Source organism: Leucopleurus acutus (genome assembly GCF_964270905.1).
Source record: "Leucopleurus acutus genome assembly, chromosome: 3".
NCBI lineage: Eukaryota > Metazoa > Chordata > Mammalia > Artiodactyla > Delphinidae > Leucopleurus > Leucopleurus acutus.
In genome coordinates, this window is record NC_139145.1 from 100,729,131 (window position 1) to 100,753,799 (window position 24,669).

The window sequence follows — 24,669 nt, forward strand, 5'->3', positions numbered from 1 at the left end:
TGACATTTTTTATTTTACTAGACAATTTGCAAACCTTTTTTTATAAACATGTTTGTATGCTGAAAATGGTATATTTTTGTGTGAGTTGAGGTTTATTTGATACAGCTGTTTGAAGAATTTTAAACAATGACTTTTTAATTTTTTTTTTTTACAAGTTTTTTGATGTCTTATCTTTGTGTCCTACGGAAAGACTAGAGACTGGAGGTAGACAAACTATTTTTTCCTCTAGCATATTTTTATGATCTGTACAGATGGATTTGTTATATCTGTGTAAATGAGAGACAGAAATAAAGTGTTAATTCTGAGGTTCTTCTTTTGTTTAAAAGAAAGCAGGGACTGGTTTGCTATACTATGTATCCGAGGAGCTCTTTCTCTTCGGGAACTTGAGTTAGATTGAAAAAAAATCTCAAAATCTAAACTTAAAAAACAAAGCAAAACACATCTTTTGGGAACTAAATAAATTTGAAGTTTATCTTTAATTTTTCCGAGCTTATGACACTAAGATGACATATAGTAAGAATTTTTGCCTCATCCCATGATGATAGCCTAAAAGAGATCATTAAATACTGTCTACAGACTGATTTTAGGGCTGGGGCAGGGAAACTACGGGATAAGCCTGCAGCACCTTGTAGTAACAGTAGGTAAGGAAATGCTCACAAAATAAAAAGATGTGACTGAGGAGCCGTGCCGACTGTATGTACTGTGGTGTCCTGGGTGGGATCCTGGCACAGAAAATGGACATTAATGGAAAAACTGATGAATAATATCTGGGCTTAGTTAACAGTAATGTACCAACATTGGTTTCTTCCTTTTGACAAATGTAGCCTTGTAAGGTAGGATGTTAACAATAGGGGAAACTGGGTACAGACACTATCTGTACTATCTTTCAACTTTTCTGTAAATCTAAAAAGATTCAAAAATAAAATTTTTATTTACAAAACCTTGGTGACAGTTTTTTTTATTATGTATAATCAAATGATGTGAAGAATAAAAACTGTTTTGTGTTAGCCAGTTTTCTCCAGTTAGCATGTTTTAGTTTAATATTATGATCTTCCCCTCTAAAAGAATAATATGCTACATTACCATTATTTTTATTTTTAAGTTCCCTTATTCATAGTAGTTTCATTTATATGTAAGATTTAGTGACCTTTTAAAAGTCATATTAACATCTGAAACTTTTAAAATGATAGGAGGTTAATAAGGTACAAATTAATAGCTGTATATTTTGAAGGGAAGAAGTTAATAATTTACCGTAGTGGTACATAGGATCTAGGTTGTGATTGTTTTGAGAATTATGGTTTTGAAAGTGCTTATGTTATATTGATACTGTACCTCATCATAAAATAGCACTTTGGGAACTTAAAAATGTAATAATCTTATCAGTTAAGGCAACACATAAAAAGTAATCTAATAGAACAAAAGAATACTTAAAATAATTTAAAATATAATCTTTGTTATCAACTATGAAAATGAATATAAATAAATTTCATGTAATTTCTTTTCTAGATTTATTATCTAGGATAGATTTGGATGAACTAATGAAAAAAGATGAACCACCTCTTGATTTTCCTGATACACTGGAAGGATTTGAATATGCTTTTAATGAAAGTAAGTGGTGTATGCTATACGCAAGATTTGTTTAACAATGCTAATAGAATCATAGGACAGATATTATTTGCTACTTTTATTTGCCAGCTAGAAAGTTTTATGTGTTTCTTTTGAGAATAATGTCTTATCCTTCTATGATGAAGTTCTTCAGTCAAGTAAAAGAACCAAGTAATAATTTCCCATAGTTGTCAAGTCACTTAAACCAACGAACGTGAATTTGATTCAGCTTATGTATTTTCAGTCTTGAGGGTTTAGCTCCCTTGTATCCAGCTGGAACTCCCAATTAAATTATGTAGAAAGATACTACTATTTCACATGTTATTTAAAATGAAATGACTGGCAATAATTATCTGTGACAATATTTTAAAGCATAATACTCAATTCCATGATTTTTTTAGACAACATCCTTATTGTAAAGTTTGTTAATTAAGTTCTGAATAAAATAAGCTTTGCACTTGGGATTTGGAATAACATACCATAGATTGCAAGGATGTTTCTAGAACAAAGCACAATTAAACTCTGGATTAATAACATTGTAATTCTTGAAGGATAATGTTATTACAGGCCAGGTAGCATTTGAATTGCAGCTTTCTACTTGTTGCTCTGCATTAACTAAATTGGTGATCTGTCATCACTGTGTTTTTTCAAAATTTTACATGCAGTTATTTTATTCTGTTCACATTGACGATTGTCATACAACGTACAAAAAGTACAAAAACCCAGTTCATTTTCTAATACCAGGTCAGAGCCAAGTTGCAAAAGAGGACTGTACAGTAAGTTACAAGAAGAGTTCAGGTGTCCTGTACAAATCATGCTGCCTGTCGCATGGTGTATTTAAAGCTGTACATATTGCCACAGGAGAATGTCTTGTCTTTGCAGCGTCCATATAGTTCCTGCCAATGAGGCCTCCTTAGATTCATGTGTCTGTACAATATCAATTATAGGTGTTAGAACTTATAGTGACAGTCTCTGTGTACTAGAATATTAAATGAGTTTAAACAGAGCATATTAGAAACTTTGATCTCTTTTCTGATACTAATTTTCATGTTTTTTAATAAAGGATATCTAATGGCAAAATATGTGTGAGTAGTAATATTTTGTTTTTAAAAGAAATTTTATAATTTAATTAACAGAGTCAAAATTGCTCTGAGACTAATGTTGCCTCTACCCCTCTAAAACAATTACCAGACTCCTCTTTCAGAACAGGGATTGGGGGAGTGTGTTGGTAGTGCGGGTAAATCATAGAACTATGTTTGCTTTATGGATAGAGGATATCAGTTTTCACTGAAGTCTGTCTTTCATCTTCCTTGAACATTTCTTAAAGGGAGTGAAAAACAAAGAAGCAATACACTTTTCTCTCTCACTTTCCTATCAGATACATTCATACACACATCTTTGCTTACATTTTTATACCCTTGCATGCACATGCTCTGTACTTACACACTTTCAGACACACCTACACGTTTGCACATGCAAGTGTACTTACACATGAATGCATATGGACCCTTGCACACATCTATCATTTATTTTTTAAATATCCTGGACACTGTCTTGCATAAATATAGACTTACAGTATGAGGCAAAGATTCTTGCATTCCAAGGAGAGAATGTTTTATGGATCTTATTTTTAGCATGATAGAGTTCAGGGTTGAACTCAGAGTGAATAGTGAGTACTTTTTCAAAGAGGTGAGGTTCTGAAACCAGGAAACTGGTTTCAGTATTAAGCTGCTAAAAGGGCAGTTCTAACTTAGTATCCCCAGAGACTTTTTTTTTCAGGATTTATAATAAAAAAACTTTTATGAAAGCTTTGAATTGAAACTTTCATTACCTGATTGAAGAAGCTTCTAAATTTTCTAAAGAATTTTAAAGTTCTTAGTTGGGTAACAGAAGAATTTGGATACAGAGTTCACCCTAAGGAAAAGAAAATTTGTAACGAAGGGGAAGAGATTCTTTTTACCTGCATCAAACTGATACCTTGTTCTTTCAAATCACTACCTTTTCAAATACTCTTTGTGTTCAAAATGCCTATTTAGCCATTCTCCAGTTGTTGGAATTGTATAAGTCCCAGCTCTTGCTTTGGAAGATGAAGGTGACGGCTTTTCCCCTTTTCCCTCAACCCACACACACTATATATACCTCTGTACAGTATTATGAGGAAGCACACTTTCGTATCACCAAAAAAAAATATTTGGACTCAGCAACAAACTGAGTTTGAATCTTGTCTTCCATGATAGCTGATATTTATTGTACTCTTACTACATGCCAGGAAGTATCCTAAATACTTCCAATTTATTAATTTATTTAGGCCATTGATAGCTTATTTTGGGTCTTAGACTCCACCACCAATCTGATAAAATATATGGATACACTTCAGAATAATGGGCATTTGGGTATACACAGGAAATTTTACAACTGAGTTTTGAGGACTCTAAAATAAAATGTCCTAAGTCAGCCCTTTGACAGTTGCTGAAGAGATTTTCCAAACCTTTGAGAAATACCAAATTTGCAAATACAACTATAACATAAGTGATCCAGGTTATCTTTTCTGGTTAAGAATGCTTACTTTCTTTGCCTCTTTACCTTCTTTTCGCTTTTAATACTAGAGTAGCATTGACATGTATACACTACCAAAAGTAAAACAGGTAGCTAGTGGGAAGCAGCTGCATAGCACAGGGAGATCAGCTCAGTGCTTTGTGCTGACCTAGAAGGGTGGGATAGGGAGGGTGGGAGGGAGACGCAAGAGGGAGGGGATATGGGGATATATGTATATGTATAGCTGATTCACTTTGTTATACAGCAGAAACTAACACAACATTGTAAGGCAATTATACTCCAATAAAGATGTTTAAAAATATATAAATAAAAATAAAATCAATGAAAAACAAAAAAAAAACCAACAAGCAAACAAAAAGTACTAGTGCTGATAGTTGGCTGTTTTGATAGGGCTTATTTTCCCTAAAGTATCAAAATCATTATCACTTTATGAGACTTATTATGTCCAAAATGAACAGAGAATTAAAAAAAAACCAAACCTCTTTTTGAGATGTAGTTATAAGTATCTATATCTAACTACCTAAACTCACTATCTAGGTAAGTCAGTTCCCCTTCACACAGCAGTCTCATAGAAAATACATTTAAAATTTTAGTGCAGCAATATTACACATTACTGTATGTCATGTACCTTTAAGGTTGCTTTAGTCAAAATGCCAAGTGCTAGATTTGCAGATGTCTTCAATCTGCTTGTATTGGTATGCTAAATGGGAATTTCCCTGTCCTAGAAAGAAAACTGTAGATGTACCTTACAATTTACATGGCATCATCTGACCGTAAAAGAGTGTTATAATGATCCAATGCAGTGTCTCATGTTGAGTATTAAAGAACTTTACAAATAAGGATTAGCCCTTATTTTATATATTAAAAGTACCCATTTTATATGTAGTAAAATTGATTCATAAAAATAATGAAATAGTTTTACTTAGAGTAGTATATTTCCTGGCTTTAGTTTCAGTGCCACAGCTTTCCTTTCAAGTCTTTCTTCACTCTTGCATGTCCTCATTGGATAAAAATCAAATACTAATAACTCCATTCAGCTTGACCATGTCCCTCTTCTGCCCCTGAAGTCTTTCTTGTGCCTCATTGCTCTTAGGATAAAGTCCAAACCCAGTAGTTTGGGCCTTCTGCTATTTGATTCCACGTGTCCTCCAATGTTATATTATTTTATTTGGTTCATACTCTTTTTGTTTCTTTTAAACTGGGTTGTTCACCATTATTTGAACTTGCTGTCATGTTTTTTCAAAATTCTGTTTATGTTGTCTGAGTAGGGGTGGGAGGGAAGGTGTTAAAGCACTTGGTCTGTGGTCTGTTTCTCTCTTGAATACCAGGGGAATGCTTCTGGGGAGAGAAAGAAGACAGGTGGCCTGGTCTGTGCTATGAGGAGAATCCTTATCCATGGAGTATTTTGAGCAGGATAACTGGTTTGGCATTGCTTATGGTTAAACAAACCTATAATCTGTGGATATGTAGGGCATGTTTCTCTGAAAAATATCACATGAGCAGTACAACTCTCTGGCACATAAAATGGAATTGTTTTATAACCAGCTTGCTCACCAATGTGTTAGGTAACTCATGTGCCCCACTTAGAGACATCACCTATTCTGAACCAGAGAGTGCTATCCAGTGAGAGGATAGGCCCTGGGAAGACATGGTCAGGCTGTTCCAGACCTGCTTTGCCTGTGCCTTTTGACTGCTTGTACCCTTGAAGTTATTAGTAAAGTTATTAATTATCAGCAAAATCTCTGAATTGTGTGAGTCTGACTTGACAGTCTAAACCTGTGTTGGCTCACTGTCTCTCTCCAATTTCCATTTTAAATCTTACTTGTATTTCAAGGCCTAGTTGAGAAATTTCACTAAAACCTTCTGAACCTATTCTAGCCTATAGGCATCCTTCATTTTTCTAAACTCATTTTAGACTTTATTATCTATGTGAATTGCCTGTAGCAGTTTTTAGACTGTTGACTTACTTCATTCTTGTTTAACTCTCTGAAAAGTTGCTTAACTTTTAAATGTTTATGCTGTTACTCCTCAGGTAGCCTCTAAGCTTAGGAATGGGGACCACGTTCATGGCTATAGCTAGCAAAAATCCTCATACATTGTAGGCCCTCAAATATTGTTAATTTGCTTTGGATTAGAGAAACAAAGATTAGAGACATAGCATTTGAGTACTTGGGGTCATTCTTTTATACTATGTATATGTTTGCATCATATGGATATTTGAAGAAAAAAATCTGATGAAAAAAATGAAACTGTTCTGAGAAAGATATTTTAAATTTTTATTAGACATTTATTATACTTTCCATATTATTATAAATGTACTCTGAATCATAGCAATATTGTTTGTTTGTCTTCTAGAGGGGCAGTTAAGGCACATAAAAACCGGGGAGCCATTTGTTTTTAACTACCGGGAAGACTTGCACAGATGGAACCAGAAAAGATATGAAGCGCTTGGAGAGGTATGGTCGTGTATACAACTTCAACCTTGTGTTTTTCCAATTTTAAATAGTCAGAATAAAGGTTTTGAAGCTGAAGCAGTACACGCACTCTTTCTACAAAAAAGTGATTAAAAACAGTTTTTGCATTTTTTAATTTTTTGTGGTAATGCTAGAAACATATTTTCAGTTTAAAAGTTTACGTTTTTACATAAATATATCCTTCCCATGACCTTAATATTTTGTAGTGAGTCGTTATAAGGGGAACAAATTCATGCTAAATTTTCTATTTTTAATGTTTTTAGGAGCTTGAATCCTCTGCTGTGCGAGGAAGAATAAGTGTTCTTTTAAGTGCTTATCTAAAACAAAAAACAAAAATCAAAAGAGTTGCTTGTGTTAACTATGTGAGGTGATGCATGTGTTCATTATCCTGATCTTGGTAATTTTTCTACAATGTATAGCAAATCATCTTATTGTGCACTTTAAATATATACAATTATAGTTGTCAGTTATTCCTGAAATTTAAAGAAATTACTTATGTATATGAAGAAGATTGATATTTGGCTAATAAATTGGATATAACCTACTTAATCTTTGACTTGATAAAGGATTAGTCCTCGTGAAACATTAGATACCTCACATGCTACCACTGGTAGGAACCTTTGAAAATGTCATTTGTCATTCAAGTGAATGTTTTGTTAAAACTCAAAGTTGTACTCATTGGCGTCATATTAAGTATTTTCAATAAAAAGCATATGGGCACATTTGTTTAGTGCAATAACTAAACAGCCACTTTACTTCTATAAGGAAGAGCTGAAAGTTTTATTTCTTTTTTGGCTCTTTAATAAAGTAGTCAAAATTAATTATTTGGTTAAACAGTAGCATAAAGAATATATGAAATTTAGTTTATGTTTTCTGGGAGACAGTTTTCCTTGGATCTCTTCATTTCTGCACGTGTCTGAGCAAAGACATTGACAGCTTTTGTTCTGGACCATCTTTTTGAGGATGTCTGTATAGGAAACAGCCTTGGAAGAGAGAGTTTGTGTCTTCCTCCAAGGCAGAGGGCAGATTTGTTTGTGTCAAGGTACTTTCACCTTCTTTCCCTACTAGTGGCAAAGGATGAGCAGGTTTGCTAGCAACCCCCTCGTTAGATTGGGCTTCATAAGTTTGAGGTTCCACAGCCATGATACAATGTCACTATGTGCTCAGCCTCTACCCTGGGCGTATCAACATTGCCTCTTTGGTATTTGAGGGGCAGGAGAAACAGATGAAAACATGAAGCTCATACTGCTTGCTGTAACCTGGGTAATAAAATCCTTTGTCTCTTACCCAGGAGTCTAGTGTCTTCTGGCTGCAACCATGAAACTGTAGTGGGCTAACTTTTTAACTTGCAACTCAGAGTAAAATCACAGACTCTTGAGAGTTCTTGACGTTGTTCTCCAGCATTTGTAACTTAACTGTATTTAATGCCCTGAATGATTTCTGCTGTCCATAAAAAAGAGTTTGCCTAATTCCACATGACTGATAGTATTTTTATTATAGAATATCCATACTATATGGCCTTAGAGAAGGACTGGGATTGTTTGTTTATTTTTAATGGGGATTACATTTTACTCTTTTCCATAAGCCATGTACATTTGTTCACTTGGATAGGTGCTGTTCTCCAAACATCTGCATTTTTGACATCTGCATCTTTTTCAGTCTCAACCTATATCCTCCAACATCATCTTTATCAAAATCTAAGTAGTGTGTCTTACTAGATATTCCCATGTGTAAGTGATTCCTTTCTGAGATCTGAGATCTCCTACCTAATTCTTTGGACATATGGAGGGTCACAAAAAATTTTTAAACCTCACAGTCAACTCAAGACTTACGTCAGTATAATTCTGAAAGGTCTTGTATAACTGTCTACAGTTCCTAGAAAACAAATAAACATCATGTTTAAATTCTGGAAATATTTAGTACTTCATATTACCAATAAGATCTCTAGTTCCATTAAGCGAGAACCTGTGAAAAGCCTCTCACCACAATGTCCTAGATGTAGAAGCAGTGAAAAATCTCCTTTCTCCTCAGTGATGGATAGGACGGAATTCAGAAATTTGAGTTTATTGCCTGGGAGGCTGCCTTAATAAACAGCTTTGGATATGCTTAAGATTTAAGTTTTAAGGAAACGAATTTTGACTTCAGGCTATAGTCTAAACCAAAAGCCCTTCTGTTTTCTTAAGTGTTTTCCTACTGAATATTGAGTTTTGTCTTGAGCTGAGAGGTACTATATATGTTTCACAACTGCTGTTTTAGTTTATGTGTATTTCTCTCTTAAGGAGATTATTATAGCAATCATTCAGTAGAAATTGTTTTTAAGACTTGCTCCTGAAATGCTCTATCATTTTTATGTAAATTAAACTTATTGTGTAAGTAAAATAAACTGAGATGTCATTTTCTTTTTAGAATGCAGTGCCATAAGTACACAAAAGAGTACTCTTTACCTTCAAATAGTTACATTTTTGTAATCAAATGCTTTTGCTAATATGTATATATATATTTTACTGTCTACATATAGCTTGATAAAAACATATAGCCTTTAATAAGTTTGGTTAATTTCTCTAAATTTAGAAAGATACTTTCAGTTTTAGGAAGTGGGAGAGTGGTGTGAAAGGGTAATTTTCAAAATAGAAGTCTTTAATGTATGTACATTGGAGCAAAAGGCCAAGGAATAACATTTCTGGTAGACACAGAAAGACTAGAAAGGCTATCATGTTACGTAGTAAATAGAATGGTAAAAACTCAGCATGTAACTTGTCAAATTTTCTCAACTGTCTCTTTCATGTCAATACCGAATTATTATTAAATGCAGAATTTGTAATCCAGCAGAAATTCTAATGAAAGATTTGATTTTCTTGCCTAATTTGGGTCTTTGCATTTCCTTTGATATTTGTTTACTTCTTTAAAAATTAATAAATTGTCAATGTGCTTATTAGTAAGAGGATAGCAGTGATTGGATAGTCTTATAAGCTTGGCTTTTTATTCATGGATAGGATCACACTTACAAAAAAAAGAAAAAGTAAGGGCATAATTTTTTTCCCTGGACCTAAATTAGTAGTATGTCTTGTAAAATAGTGGAAACTTACTGAAAAATATTGCATCAAAAAAAATGGAATTTATTGAAGAATGTAGGCCAGCAGTGTCTTTTGGGGTTTTTCTAATGGCCATATTTAGGTACTTGAAATAGGAGCAACTTAAAGTAAAGAATAATAATATAAATTATTATTTTAATATTCAAATATTTGAATATAATGTGATTATCTGTGTATAACTATTACCTTCATATAAGGTGAAATTCTCACATCTCATATTGTGACAGAAACAAAGGTCTGGCTGTCAGGAGATCTGGGTCCTAGTTCTGGCTCAGCACTATCTGTGTGACTGGGAAAATATAAGATGAGCCTAGGACATCATCTTTTTCTGGAAAGCAAACATTTAGTCTAATGGAAGTATGTGAAGAGGACAGAGAAACCAACTTGAAAGGATTTCCTTTGGCCAAAATTGGGACAATTCGAGGGTAAAACAGAGTTAGGATTCTATTGATTGTAAAACATTTAATAAAAAGTCATGATTCCATAACATTTTAAAAAAATGTAGTTAATGTGCTATCGTAAGATGAAAATTATCTGAAAATTGGTAATCAAAAGGAGAGAATTAAGTAGCTAGACTTTTTATTAGGAACTGTTGTTCATTTGCAGGTGAGGAAGGAATGTTCTACTTTACCAAAGAATACTGGCTACTAAAAGTAAAAAAATATGACAAAATTAGAAAATCACCATAATTCTAAAGATGTTCCCTCAAGATTCCCATTTCCTGCTTAGTCAGTCAAACTCTAATCTAGGAGCTACTGTGAAGAGACTTTGCAGATGTAATTAAGGTTACTCGTCAGCTGATCTTAAGATAGGGAGATTGTCCTGGATTATCTGGGTGGATTCAGTACAATCACAAGAGTAATTAAAAGCAGAAGAGAAAGGCAGAAGAGTCAGTCACAGAAATTCTGCAGCAGAGGCAGGAAGAGAGATTCCAAGCATGAGGATTCAACACACCATTGCTGGCTTTGAGATAGAGGACCCACTTGCAGGAACCAGAGAGAGGCCTGTAGGAGCTAAGGGTATCCCTGAACTGACAGTCAGCAAGGAAAACAAGGATCTCAGTACTGCAGCCTCAGTGAACCAGATTTTGTCAACAACCTGAGTGAGCTCGGAACGGGCCTTTCTCCAGAACCTCCTGATAAGAGCCCATCTGGCTGACACCTTGATTTTGGCCTTGTGAAACCTAGAGCAGAGAAACCAGTAGAATCAACCCAGATTTGTGATCTATAAATTGTGAGATGCTAAATTGTGTTTAAGCTATTAAGTTTGTGGTAATTTGTTAGAAAACTACCATACAACCCCTTAATGAAATGATTGATTCAGATGAGGATCATGAATGTATACTAATTTCATTAGGTGAAAGGATGTGACGGAATATTTGCACAGTGTATTTGTACAGACTATTTGCAAAGTATTTCCAAAGTATCACCTCACAGATTTCTTGCAATTGTAAGGGGGCAAAATATGTACCTTAAAATAGAGATCTAGCTGTCAGCACATTACCTAAGTGAACAAAGTTAGTATCACTATTTTATTTTATTTTATTTTTTTTGCGGTACGCGGGCCTCTCACTGTTGTGGCCTCTCCCGTTGCGGAGCACAGGCTCCGGACGCGCAGGCTCAGCAGCCATGGCTCACGGGCCCAGCCGCTCCGCGGCATGTGGGATCTTCCCGGACCTGGGCACGAACCCATGTCCCCTGCATCGGCAGGAGGACTCTCAACCACTGCGCCACCAGGGAAGCCCAGTATCATTATTAATAGAAGAACTTGACGTTACGCGTCTTCTGATATGATGCAGTTTGAAGTACACAGCATTAACCGTGAATATTCTTGCTATGTGTATTGAATCTGACGCTAATCAGACCTTTAGATGTGTCTTCCATTTTCGTGAAATATAGGAATAGAGGGAAAAGTAAATGACACCACCAGGACACAGTCCAGAACATGGGACATGTAAAACACAATGCCATTAAAAATACTGAAAAGGTTTATGTGTCAGAGGTAAAGAAACTGTTGTAGATGAAAATAAACAAGGAGATAGCAACCAGTTTCAGTGTATGAACATTGATGGGATTTTTGTTTAAAAAAACTAAAGCAAACAAAAACACCTCTACACTCTTTAGGGGCAACTGAGGAAGAATTGTTCGTTTCTTTAGGTGTGATAATATTATGTATTACAGTTATGTAGGAAACTGTCCTTATTCTTAGGTGGGGCTTGTGAAATATTTAGGGAGAAGGTCATGATGCCTGCAAGCTATTTTTAAACGCTTCTTGAGAAAGAGGAAAAAACCACAGAAATAAACAGAAAGCATATATGGCAAAATGCTGTTAAGAATTGTTCAGTCAAGGTGGGAGATGTAAAAGTGTTTATTGTACTATTTTTCAACATTTCTGTGTGTTTGAAAAGTTTCACAAGTTGAGTATTGGGAAAGAAGAAACTGGTGATAGGAAACTTGAAGGAGCTTTGTGTTTGTGAGTGTGGCTTTTTCCCTGTCAGGCTATATACTTCAGTGTTCTTGGACTGTACCATTTTATTTGGGACCCTTCAAATATCTAGAATTTGGAGTACTTCTTTCTGGGATAACAACATCCATTCTAGCGCTTGAGTTGTCTCCAAAGAGTTTGTTCCATTTCTTTAGAAATACCTTACTTAGTATTTTGCCTGGGGCATAAATGCATTTGGCATCACAGAAGGAATGAACTAGGTGGGTGAGTATTATGACAGTTTCTATGAGTCTCTCATACTCCTGTATGTCTTATTAGATATGCCAAGAATACAGGAGTCTGCCTGCTTTTTACCTGGGCCATTTCTCAAGAGTTGTGTTTGCAACAGGCAGTATTGAAGCATGAGGTTAGGTCTTCCTCTGGGACAAAGAACAGGCTTGCTTGCAGCTTACTAGGAAATGGTGGGCTCCCCAAGCTGGGTATTCCTCAGCTTTGACCTGAACTGCTCTGTGTGCAGCATCCATCTAGGGTCACATCATGTTGTGCCCCAGAGACTTGGGGTCCAGGGAACCAGTGCAAATATGCTGATGCTATGCTGTGATTAATAGTCCTTTATCTGTGACCCAGAAGTTTTGTGTCTGTTGTTAGCACCCATGAAAGTTAACAGGCTAGCTGATTAGTTTGTAACTAAGGCAAAAGCAAATCTCAGACCTGTCAGTGTAATCCCTCTGTTTTCAGTCTGACTTCTCACTTCCACTCTTCACTGGATCTGCATTTTCCAAGCCTTGAAACCCCTGAGGTTCTGCTGGGCCAGTAACCTACTTTCCTAGTTTAAATGGATGGCGCTACCATTCATCCAGTTTTGTAAGGCAGAAACTACATAGTCCTTTCACTCTTCATGTTTGACTTCATGTGACCAGGTCTTGTTATTATACCTTTTTACGTCACATCTTTTTCCATGTCTATTGCTACTGGTTTAGCTTAGGTCTATATCATCTCTTAAACTAGATTACTGCAGTTCAGCTTCATGATGAAATGCGTCCGCCTGTCAGAATTCATATATTGAAGCTCTAACCTCTTATGTGATTGCATTTGGAGATGGGGCTGTTAGAAAGTAATTAAGATTAAATGTGGTCATAAGGGTGGGGCCCTAATCTGATACGATTGGTACCTTTATAAGAAAAGATCTCTCTCTCTCTTCCCCCTTCCCTCTCTCTCTCCCTCTCTCTCTCTCTCTCTTCCCCACTTCATGTACACACTGAGGAAAGGCCATGTGAGGACAGAGCAAGAAGGTAACTGTCTACCAGCCTGAAAGAGCCCTCTCACCAGGAACCTAATCAGCCAGCACCTAGATCTGGTACTTCCCAGCCTTTAGAACTGTGAGAAATAAACTTCTGTTGTTTATGCCACCTAGTCTGTGGTACTTTGTTATGGCAGCCTGATCAGACTAAGACACTACCTGCAATGTGGTCCATCCATGCCTGCCTCCTTCCACCTCCATCTCTGAACCTGTTCTCAATGCTGCTACCAGAGATATCTTTTAAAACTGCAACTGTAAGCATGTTTGCCTGTTTTTAGAACCTTTATGTGCTTCCCTACAAAATGAATTTCAAACTGCTTGCCTTGTTATACCAGACCTTTCATGAGTTGGCCCTTGCATATTTTTCTGGCTTTATCACTTGCCTCCTCTCTTGCCCCAGTTCCCACTCACCCTATGCTTGAGCTATATAAACCTACTTGTGGTTTTCTAATATGCCATGCTGTTTTGTATCTCTGGGCCTCTACTCATGCAGGGAGCATTTGGTGCCAAGGATGCAGCTTTACCACCCTCCCTCCCATCTGCTTGCAGAATATTTATTCATCTTTCAAGCTTAGATCAACCTCTAAGAAAACTTTCTCTGATCCACATAGGATAGAATGGACCTCTCTCTTCTTTGTGTCTCAAATTTGCTTTTAAAATAATTCTGTTATAACACGTATAATATATTATTTCTCTTAGTGTGTAATGTATCTTTCTCCTTTTACTAGATGTGTTGGGGGCTTACCTAAGGCTAAATAGATAGTGTATTAGTCACGGTTCTCCAGAGGAACAAAACCAATAGGTTGTACATATAGAGAAAAATACATTTATTTTAAGCAGTTTGCTTATGTAATTATGGAGGCTGGGTGAGTCCAAAATCTGATGGGGAGGCCGGCAGGCTAGAGAACCAGGCAAGAGTTGATGTTGCAGTTTGATTTCAAAAACAGTCTGCAGGCAGAATTCCCTCTTGCTCTGGGGAGATCAACTTTTATTCTTTTAAGCCCTTCAACTGATTGGATGAGGCCTACCCTCATTAGGGAGGTCAATCTGCTTTACTTAAAGTACACTGATTTACATGTAAATCTCATTCAAAAACACCCTCACAGAAACAGCCAGAATAGCATTTGACCATGTATCTGAGCACCATAGCCAGCCAAAGTGCCCCATAAAATTAACCATCACAGATAGTGATCGTATCTAGATGTAATTTAGTCTGAATATGTCATAAGACCTCACATAGCCTTCCTCAGGCTCAGGGTGGAGTCATTCTCTGCAGGGATTCAAGCCCACAATGTGATGCCTACTGTTTTTTTCCCACTAGAACCCCACAATTTCTTTCTGTCCTGATTAATTGCTTTCCATGCACAGAAACAAGGGTGATATGTATTTGTACTATGGTATGATAGGCATTAGGCAGCTATGTTTTTTTCCATTATAGCCAGGAACTTTTCTAAGCTTTCAGTCATTAAGGTTTACAGTTTCACAGTGACCAGCCTGCTAGGAGTTGTATATTGCATGATTTGATGGCCCAGCAGGGAACAATTCCTGGAAATTCCTCCCCAAATCTATCTTTTGTAGTAGATGTAACCTGATAAATAAGAATCAAAAGATACTGGTATACTACTAGAGTTCCATTCATTCATCAGCAGTTGGTCCTTTTCAGCATCATAGTGAAGGACCAAAATGTCTCCAGTTTGATGCTACTCAGGTTAGACCTTGTCAGGTTCCAAAACAGAGGCAGTTTTGGCAAACATATAGCTTCACCCCATTGGGCATTTACTGTTGTAAGACACAATAGAAGAATTGTATTGTCATACCAGCATCCTCCCCAACCCCATCTTCCTCAGATCCCTTGCAAAAGCAGAGAATTCGATTTCGTGGGGACCCTCCTTTGGTCCCCTTCTTGCTGAGTGTGAGCATACACTTGTGAAGGTCTGTAAGCTAGCCCTTCTTGACTTTATTTCTACCCATTTTTGATAACAGATGTTCAGTTGCCTGCTCCAGCTTTCTGTAAACCTCTATGCTAAGCATGATAAGCAACATGATATGTGCATTTGAGGTGTTGTTTCTTCACCTGTGGTTAGACACTGTGTGCCATAAAATGCAATTTTTGACCTGAAACCTTTCCAAATCGGTTCTGTGTTTTTTGCTCCAGTCCTTTTATTGTGTTTTGAGTGTTTACATCTACCTCCAAGTATGCAAAGCTCAGTCCAGAGTGTCTGTACCGCTCATGCCCATTATAGTCTCCCGGGGCTATGGGCAGTGGTCCAGTATAGTTCCCTTGCCAACTGTGTGTAGAGCCTTCACTGTAGGAAATCTGCCTCATAGCTGTTTGCAGTCTGTCTTATCATTGGTGGATGGTACAGTCCTTGTTGGCATTTTGTATCTCAGAACATACAAGAGGAATAAGCTGACTGTCAGCCGCTGTTGCACGGCTACAGCTCTGCTGTGTCCATGTATTTCATAAGCCAAAGTGGCAATGTTGAGTCGAGTGAGCATACTAAGTATCCACCTGTTGGTTAGAGTTACCTTATGATTATTTTGATGGGAATCCACACGTCCTTCTTTAAATAAAGAGTCCCTTAAATTCCCATAGGGTCATGCTCCAGTCTGCATTTCTGAATTACTTTCCTAGTTCACTTTTCCATAGCCCATCTGTCTGACCGTGTGACCAAGCCATTCACTGGCACCCATGAGTTACACAAACTGCAGGGCCCATGGGGTTGTCTAATTCTCCTGTCACTGAAAGGATAACAACGTGTAGTTCTGCCCACTGAGATGATTTATTCTAATCTTCTTTAATCAGAGTTTCTTCCATCAGTTGGTCACAGTGTGGAAGCTTTCCAAACAGGATGCTGTCTGTCACCTTGGAACTGACATCTGTAAACCAAGCAGCTTTTTGTTTGTCAACTAGGGGCTGCTAATAGGATACTCCCCGTGTGGCACTAGGATCCAGTAGTCATCCAGGTACCTCCAAAGTTGGTCCTAAGGGAAAAGAGGCTATCTGCTCATAAATAGATATCTTCTTGTTTTCCTCTGATAGATATTCCTGTATCAACCATTTCCATTTCATTATGGAAATTTTCTTTTCACTGCCTACCTTATTAGAACGTTACTCTGACATTACACAAAACATTATGGGTAGCTCAGATCTCAAGATTATTTCCTTCAGTTATGGAGGCAGTTTCAGTTAATGACCGGTAATAAGCCGTTGTCTTTCAAACAGCATGTACTGCGTTGCTGCATCTGGACATTTTCTTGTCTAAAACCCAGCAGTCACTGCTGGGCAGCACTCACAGACTTTTGCCATAAGTTCCAGTCCGGATGAGTGAATTCAAGTTACAAAAACTTCCAAAATTATATATAAGTGTAGATCATAAGAACCCACATATATTGACTGGGCTACTATGGCCTTTTGTAATTCAGACATAGCCTGCTGTTGCTCAGGCCTTCATTTAAATATGGCCTTCTTTCAGATAGCTTTATGGGTAGGAGCTAGCAATATGCCCAGATATAGAATATGTCCCCTCTATAATCACAGCAACACAACTGAGTGTTGTGCTTCTTGTTTGGTTTCTGAGGTAGGCAATGACAGCTGTTTATTGCTAGTTGCCTGTGGAATATCACCAGTGGCTCCTGTCTAAGTTATTTATCAAAACTTTAACATATGAGTAGACCCTCAGATCTTTGTTGAATTTACCTACCGAATTATTAACCAAATAATGAGAGTAAACTGGTGAATTCAGATACTCTTGTGGCAAAACAGCAAATATGGGATCCTTCCCGCATGAAGGTAAATGGTGGTTGACTCTTCTCTGATAGATATCAAGAAAAAGGCATTTGCAAGATCAAAAAAAAAATCTTCCTTTAAATAATATTGAAAAACTACTGCCTTGTTTTTGACTTGTAGAATGAGAGGATAATAGAGAAATATATAATTTTTCCTGATGAACTTGGTTAGCTGGGTAGAAAAACAAATAAGATAAATAAAATGCTAACTCCAGTGTAAAAAGCTAGAACATTTAATAATTAAGGCCAGACGGGGATTAGTTATGTGTCTAATAACAAGTGAGAGTAAGACAGTGGTGTGAGGTGGTTAAAAATCATTGATTGGATGGTTTGTACTGAGCCAGAGCCTACAGGGTCACCGGGAATAAACACACACGAGTGCACATAAGCACAGTTTTTTAAATGAAGATGCGGACTCAACCAGTGGAAGACTTTTTTTCAATCAACGTTTACACACTTAACGAGAGAACAGTTTTCAACTAAAGTGGACAATTAGTTCTTAGGCAGGATTTCCGAAAGAGACTCAGCCAGAGCTGTGATGGTGTTCTTGGTTAGCAGTTGTAGCCTGGCATGACAGGTAACTGTTACTTTTCAGCAAGCATTTGTCAAGAATCAAGTCATTGCCTCCTGTCAGGAATCCATATGTGCGTTGCATAGAGCAACAGACTGGAGACACGAGGCCTCAACCTGCTAAAGTGGGTGTCTACTCCTCCACGCTCAAAGATTTAAGATAGGGTGTTAAAGTTAAGTGTTTTATTAGAGTACAAGTAGGCTCAATTTGCATATGTTTTATGGTAAATTTTAAAATAAAAGAACTCACTGTATATTACCCAAATGCATTATTTTTTGCTTTTTTAAATTAGGCTGTGATTTTGCCTTTATTATTAAATGTTATCTCTGGACCAGTTTTATCTACAAAATGTCATCTATACATAGCTCTTCAGAACCTAACCTCTCTTATAAGTAGGCAGTTACCTATATTAAATGTGACTGTAAGCCACTGTCTATCTTTTGTTCACTCTGACCCTTTACACCTTGTAAGTTGTTTCATCTGACTGTGATGGTAAAGGCTGTGTATGGTAGTCACTAAAGTGGGAATAAGGAGTACATATGCTTGTAAAAACTTCATGATTATTAATATGTTTTGATACTGTTTTATTGCTATGGTTACCCAAACAATCATAATTGACATCATAGGTTTTAAAATAATATGTAATGTGTATGTTAGTAATTCTGTGAGAAATAACAAAAAATAAATTTGCCTAGCTTCTCTTTTCTATTCTGTTTTCACATGTGCAGTTTCTTATGCTATGACCTTTTATTTTTTTATCTCACTTTCTCTACTGCTTTTTTCTAGCCAGCATTTAAACATGCGTAAGTCTCTCCCATCTTACTGATTTTTAGTTCTTGTTTTGTTTGTTCACTTAGCAATGTTTGACATTGTGACTTCTTTCTTTTCAAAATATTGTCTTAACTATGCCCTCATGTAATGATATTCTCTGGTTTTCTTCTTAACCTCTGTGAACACTTGTTCTTCATCTCCTTTGCACCTTCTAGTACTTTTGTCAATCTGTTAACGTGAGGTGTGTCAGGACTCAGTTCTAGGTCTTCTGTTTCTCTCTATTCATTTTCCCTTGGTGAATGATTATGCTCCCATAGCCTCTGATGCCATCTTTGAGTTATTTGACTCTAAACCCTAATCTATATCTCTATCTCCCTGTGCTCTGGACTGGACACCTTCACTTGGCATTTCATTAGGCACCTCACACTCTGCTTGTGTAAAACTGAACTGATTGATCAGCTTTCCATTCCCCAGGAAACGTTTTCCTGTATATCAGTAATCTATCTAGTCATTCAGGCTAGCTACCTAGGAGTTAAGCTTGAGTTTTTCCTCTCCCTCAATTTGTACAGCTCACCACTCTTTCTAGTTTCCTACTCACTGGTTCCCTAATCCTCTCCATCCATGGTGAGTCCACGTTAGTCTCAGGGTTCTTTTCCTTGTTTGTTTATTCATTCGTTCATTTAGTCATTAATTTAAAACTTTTTTTTTTTTGACTGCCTACTCTGAGCCAAGCAATGTTCTGGGTACTGAGGATATCACACAGTTAACAAAACAGATAAACATTGAATGGAGATCACATTTTTTGTGGAGAAGGGGAAGACAGATAATAAAGAAAATAAATAGTATTTAGCTGTTGACAGTGTTTTTGAAAAACTAAAAGTTGTGGGTCAGGATGAGTTGAGTCTAAGCACTGTGCCCAGGAGCACTTCAGCATTAAGAAATTGAGGAGAAGGGGAGTCAACAGCAGAGACCAAGAAGAGCAGGCCATTGAGGCAAGAGTAAAACAGTGAGACTGTGATGTCCTTAAAGCCATGTGAATAATATATATCTAGGAGAAGGAATGATGATTTCTATAGATTCAGTCAAACAGGTCAGTGAGGGTGCTCTGATTGGAGTTCTTCTGACTCATCTCCCTGGCTAAGTGTAATCCTTGACAGCTCCATTCTGAAGCCAAAATGTTATTCCAAAGTTATAAACTTTATTATCTTTTATTTCTCAGTGACTTTAGGATAAAGGTCAAACTACTTCATATGGCCTACAAGGCTCAAGCTGATATGTGTAGCTTCATTTTCCTTTGTCATACTCTATACTCAAGCCATTAAGAGCTTCTTGGGTTACTTGAAGTTATTTTTCTTACAGCTTTAATAAGACCTCTATTTTTTACATGAAACATTTCTTCCTTCCTGATCTAACTGCTATTCATTCTTCAGATAATAACTTAAGTATCACTTCTTTAGTGAGTCTTTCGCTAACCTAGAATTAGGTTAGATTCTCAGACATCATGATATTACTGTCATTACTCATTATACTTTGTTTTTTCCTTGAGTTTAATGTCTGTCTCTCTTAGATATGTCTTTCTGTCTAAACTGTAAGCTAAATGAAGTCAGAGGCTCTGTTCATTTGGTTTACTACATTATTCCTGGTGCCCAGCACAGAGTCTGGCTCAGGACCAGCACTCAATAATATTTTTTGATTGACTATAGAATAAATGACAATATGATATTTCTGTATTGTTCAGTATTGTTATGGGACTTAAGTATTTTTCCTGTTTTGACTTCAGATATTTATATACTTAGGTAAAATGGGAAGACTTGGCATTAAAGTAGTAACAAATTCACTTTTAAAAAGTATGTATTTGGTAGAAAAATCTAACAGTCTTAGATAGACTGGAAAAGAGAAGATTGTAGAGAACTTGATCATAGTTATAGATCCCTTCAAGGTAACACTATAAATGAAGGGAGGGAATTATTTTATTCCCTGAAGATTGTAGGAAAGCAGCAGTTGCCTAAAGCTAAGGAAAACGTTTAAGCTGAAGATTCAGAAAAAAGTTCTCTGCTTGTGTACTGGGAGAACTGACGGACAATGGAACAGCCTTTAGAAGCACTCAAAGCAGTGAATTTTGAAGGTACCATATTCAAGATATAATTAGCTGTAGCCTTAGGGATGTACTGCTTTCTCTTGTGATATTCTGAAGAACTGATCATACTTCTTTTGCTTAATATTCAGAGCTTATCCTATATGTATGGCTTTAAAGTTCCCTCTACAGATTTCAGATATGACTAAAGAGAGCAAGAGCAAGGTAAATGACTTACTTAAGAACACTTAGTGCATTATTATTAGATCCCATGTTCATAGTTCTCAATCACACTGCCTGCCAGTACCATGCATTGGAAACTTTGATTCAACAGTATATTCATGGGAAATTTTTTTGTATCTTTGGCCAAGTATTATGGTAACATAATATACAATTTTTATTATAATGTAGCTAGATTTTGTTTTTTTATAAAAGTATTTAGACCAAACCATTTTTTTATAATGCTCTAAATTAGTGTTTTAAACATGATAAATTTTTTCTAGGAAGTAAGTCGAGCATTTAGGAAGGTCATCACTTTTTTTCCTCACCAAAGTAGCTTTTAGTAAGTTAGTTCTGTAGTTTGATAAAGAGTAGGTTAGGGATTGTAATATTTACCATCTAATTTAAGATACTGATTTTTAAAGAGCTCTCCAAGAAAACCAGCTGATTTTTTCATTTTAAAGTTATATAGATAATATACTACATTTTCTTACTCAGAAATAACTGATGTATTAGTACAAATCCCTGCACTCTGCACTCTCCGCTATGTTAGGCTGTTTGCCATACGGTGAACATTGCTCACTGTTGTCTGAGACGTTGTGTGTGCCATCTCTTTCACCTGGTCTGTCCCTCTTCCTTTCACACAAACTGGGCTCTTTGTCTTCTTCAGAAGCCCTGTCAGACCCATATTTTTAAGTTTCACGTGATCACCTTTTTTGGGAAGGGTGGCGGCGTTCCTTGACACAACCTTTTTGTGTTCTACACTCGTCTAGGTAGTTGCCATTTTATACGAGACTTTCTCCCTTTGATCAACGTATTATTTCCTAAAACATTTAATAAAAGCCTGTAGTTCTTAGGTATTAAATTACTTGATACAACTTGATTATATAGTAGAAGCTCTATTAAGAAACTTCTAACTGGTTTCTTGCTAATTTACTGAAAGTCTGATTCACACTGAACATTATGGCTAGCCTAGGGCATTCTCTAGTGGTCTGTTTCCCTCCAGCTGAGTTTATTCCTGAACTTGTTTATTCCAGTTCTGATTTTCATTATAATTGTGTAAACCAATGAAAACTGAAAGGAAAGAAAAATATTTGGTTTGGGTTTTTTTTTTTAACCTTTAATTTTATTTTTTTTTAATTGAAGTAGAGTTTATTTACAATATTATATTAGTTTCAGGTGTACAACATCGTGATTCAATGCTTTTATAGATTGTACTCAATTACACTCCATCTGAAGTTATTACAAAATAATGCCTGTATTTCTCTGTGCTGTACAATATATTCTTTTTTTTTTTAATAGATCTTTACTGGAGTATAATCGCTTCACAATACTGTGTTAGTTACTGTTGTACACCAAAGTGAATCAGCATATGCATACATATGTCCCTATATCCCCTCCCTCTTGATCTTCCCTCCCACCCTCCCTATCCCACCCCACTAGGTCGTCGCAAAGCACTGAGCTGATCCCCCTGTGCTATGCTGCTGCTTCCCACTAGCTAACTATTTTACACTCGGTAGTGTATATATGTCCATGCTACTCTCACTTTGCCCCGGCTTTCCCCTCCCACCCCATGTCCTCAAGTCCATTCTCTATGTCTACATCTTTATTCCTGCCCTGCAACTAGGTTCATTGGTAGCATTATTTTTTTTAGATTCCATATATATGCATTAGCATACGGTATTTGTTTTTCTCTTTCTGACTTACTTCACTCTGTATGACAGACTCTAGGTCTATCCACCTCACTACAAATAACTCAGTTTCGTTTCTTTTTATGGCTGAGTAATATTCCGTTGAATATATGTGTCACATCTTCTATATCTATTCATCTGTTGATGGGCATTTAGGTTGCTTCCATGACCTGGCTATTATAAATAGTGCTGCAATGAACATTGGGGTGCATTTGTCTTTTTGAATTATGGTTTCCTCTGGGTATATGCCCAGTAGTGGGATTGCTGGGTCATATGGTAGTTCTATTTTTAGTGTCCTAAGGAACCTCTGTACTGTTTTCCATAGTGGTATTATCAGTTTACATTCCCACCAACAGTGCAGGAGGTTTCCCTTTTCACCACACCTTCTCCAGCTATTGTTTGTAGATTTTTTAATAATGGCCATTCTGACTGGCATGGGGTGATACCTCGTTGTAGTTTCGATTTGCATTTCTCTCATAATTAGTGAGGTTGAGCATCTTTTCATGTGCCTCTTGGCCATTTGTATGTCTTCCTTGGTGAAATGTCTATTTAGGTCTTCCACCCATTTTTTAATTGGCTTGTTTGTTTTTTTGATATTGAGCTCCATGAGCTGTTTGTATATTTTGGAGATTAATCCTTTGTTGTTTCATTTGCAAATATTTTCTCCCATTCTTAGGGTTGTCTTTTTGTCTTGTTTATGGTTTCCTTTGCTGTGCAAATGCTTTTAAGTTTAAGTCCCTATTTGTTTTTTTTATGAAGAAAAAATTGAGTATTTGGAAATATTGGATAAAGGCAAGTACTAAAAGAAACGTCTGTCAAATTAGATATGAATGCAATAACTGTAAGAGATTATGTGTGTGTGTATGTGTAAGGAGTTATAAAATCTAAATAAATTTTCACTCATTGCCTTGCAAGTATTTCTTACATGTTTTAAATGTTCTCAATGCCTTTAAAGAAAGTAAAGGAGAAATCATAGATGATGCATAATGGGTATGACATCTGTAAGAAAGAGAAACGTTACAGAATTCGAGGCAGTATGATAATACTCAAAGAAAAGTCCTTGGTTTTGTGACAGAAGATTGGTAAATGAATGAACGTTTATATTCCTAAAAGTGTATAGGACTTCCATGCCCAGCCAAAATATGGAGTAACAGGGAATGAATTTTTCCTCTGCCTTAAATAAATAAAAAGTCAGAGAAAATACATGAAGTGATAACTTTCAGACATTGCACAACAGCTTACTGCCTGTGGAGAGGCTCCAGGCTACAGCACAGGGAGGAGAAACCCAAACATAGCCTGGAGGTGTCACTGAGTTGATAAATCAGAGTTTAGGGAGGCCATACTAGGTAGGATTTGCTCAAATTTGTGGGGCAGTATGTTGGAAGGAGAGAGCTGCACAGAAGCAAAAAGAAAAAATTCTCTAGAGACGTATAGTGGGTTTACCTTAAGTATTTGGCTGAGTACTGATCAGTGCACACATGCGAGTAATCTACTATCTACTAAAATGCATGCTTTAAAGCAATCTAAAAACAGGGTGGAATAATAAGTCACTGGAAAAGAACATGAAGAGCAATCTCGGAAGTTTTCCTTGGGCTGGGCATACTTTATGTCTCACCAGAGTAAAATGATCTGCTTAATATGTGACATTGGCTATTTCTCAAAAGAGTATTGTCTTAGTACTGGGTGGAGTCAGATTAACTCTAAACTAAAGGCTATTCAGGAATCACTCTAGTAAAGCTTAAAAACATCCTCACAAGTGCCAAACTGTATAAAAGTAACTTAACTGCGTCCCACAATACCAGAATAAAGCCTCAGAACATTTTAAGACATATAGTAAATTCCAGTAACCAACATAAAATTCAGTGTCTGGCATCCAGTTATAATTACCAGGCATGCACAAACGTAGGAAGATATGACCTGTAACCAGGATAAAAATGAATCAATAGTAACAAATTCAAAATGATACATAGGGTAGAATTAGATGAGAACATTAAATTAACTGTTATAAATATACTCCATAATTCAAGAAGATAGAGAAATGAATGAACATGGTAAGGAGGAAATAGAAGATACAGTGAAGAT

The 24,669-nt window shown here is 36.4% G+C and overlaps 1 protein-coding gene across 3 annotated transcripts in view; it reads left to right on the forward strand.

The window, feature by feature from the left end:
• ARB2A (ARB2 cotranscriptional regulator A) overlaps positions 1-24,669 on the forward strand; it is a 433,180-nt gene that overhangs the window by 43,508 nt on the left and 365,003 nt on the right. For all 3 annotated transcript variants that reach the window (XM_082836445.1, XM_082836443.1, XM_082836444.1), the window contains 2 exons: positions 1,507-1,608; positions 6,517-6,617. In XM_082836445.1, coding sequence (XP_082692571.1) covers positions 1,539-1,608; positions 6,517-6,617 — 171 coding nt within the window. In that variant the 5' untranslated portion in view covers positions 1,507-1,538. The remainder of the gene's footprint in view (positions 1-1,506; positions 1,609-6,516; positions 6,618-24,669) is intronic.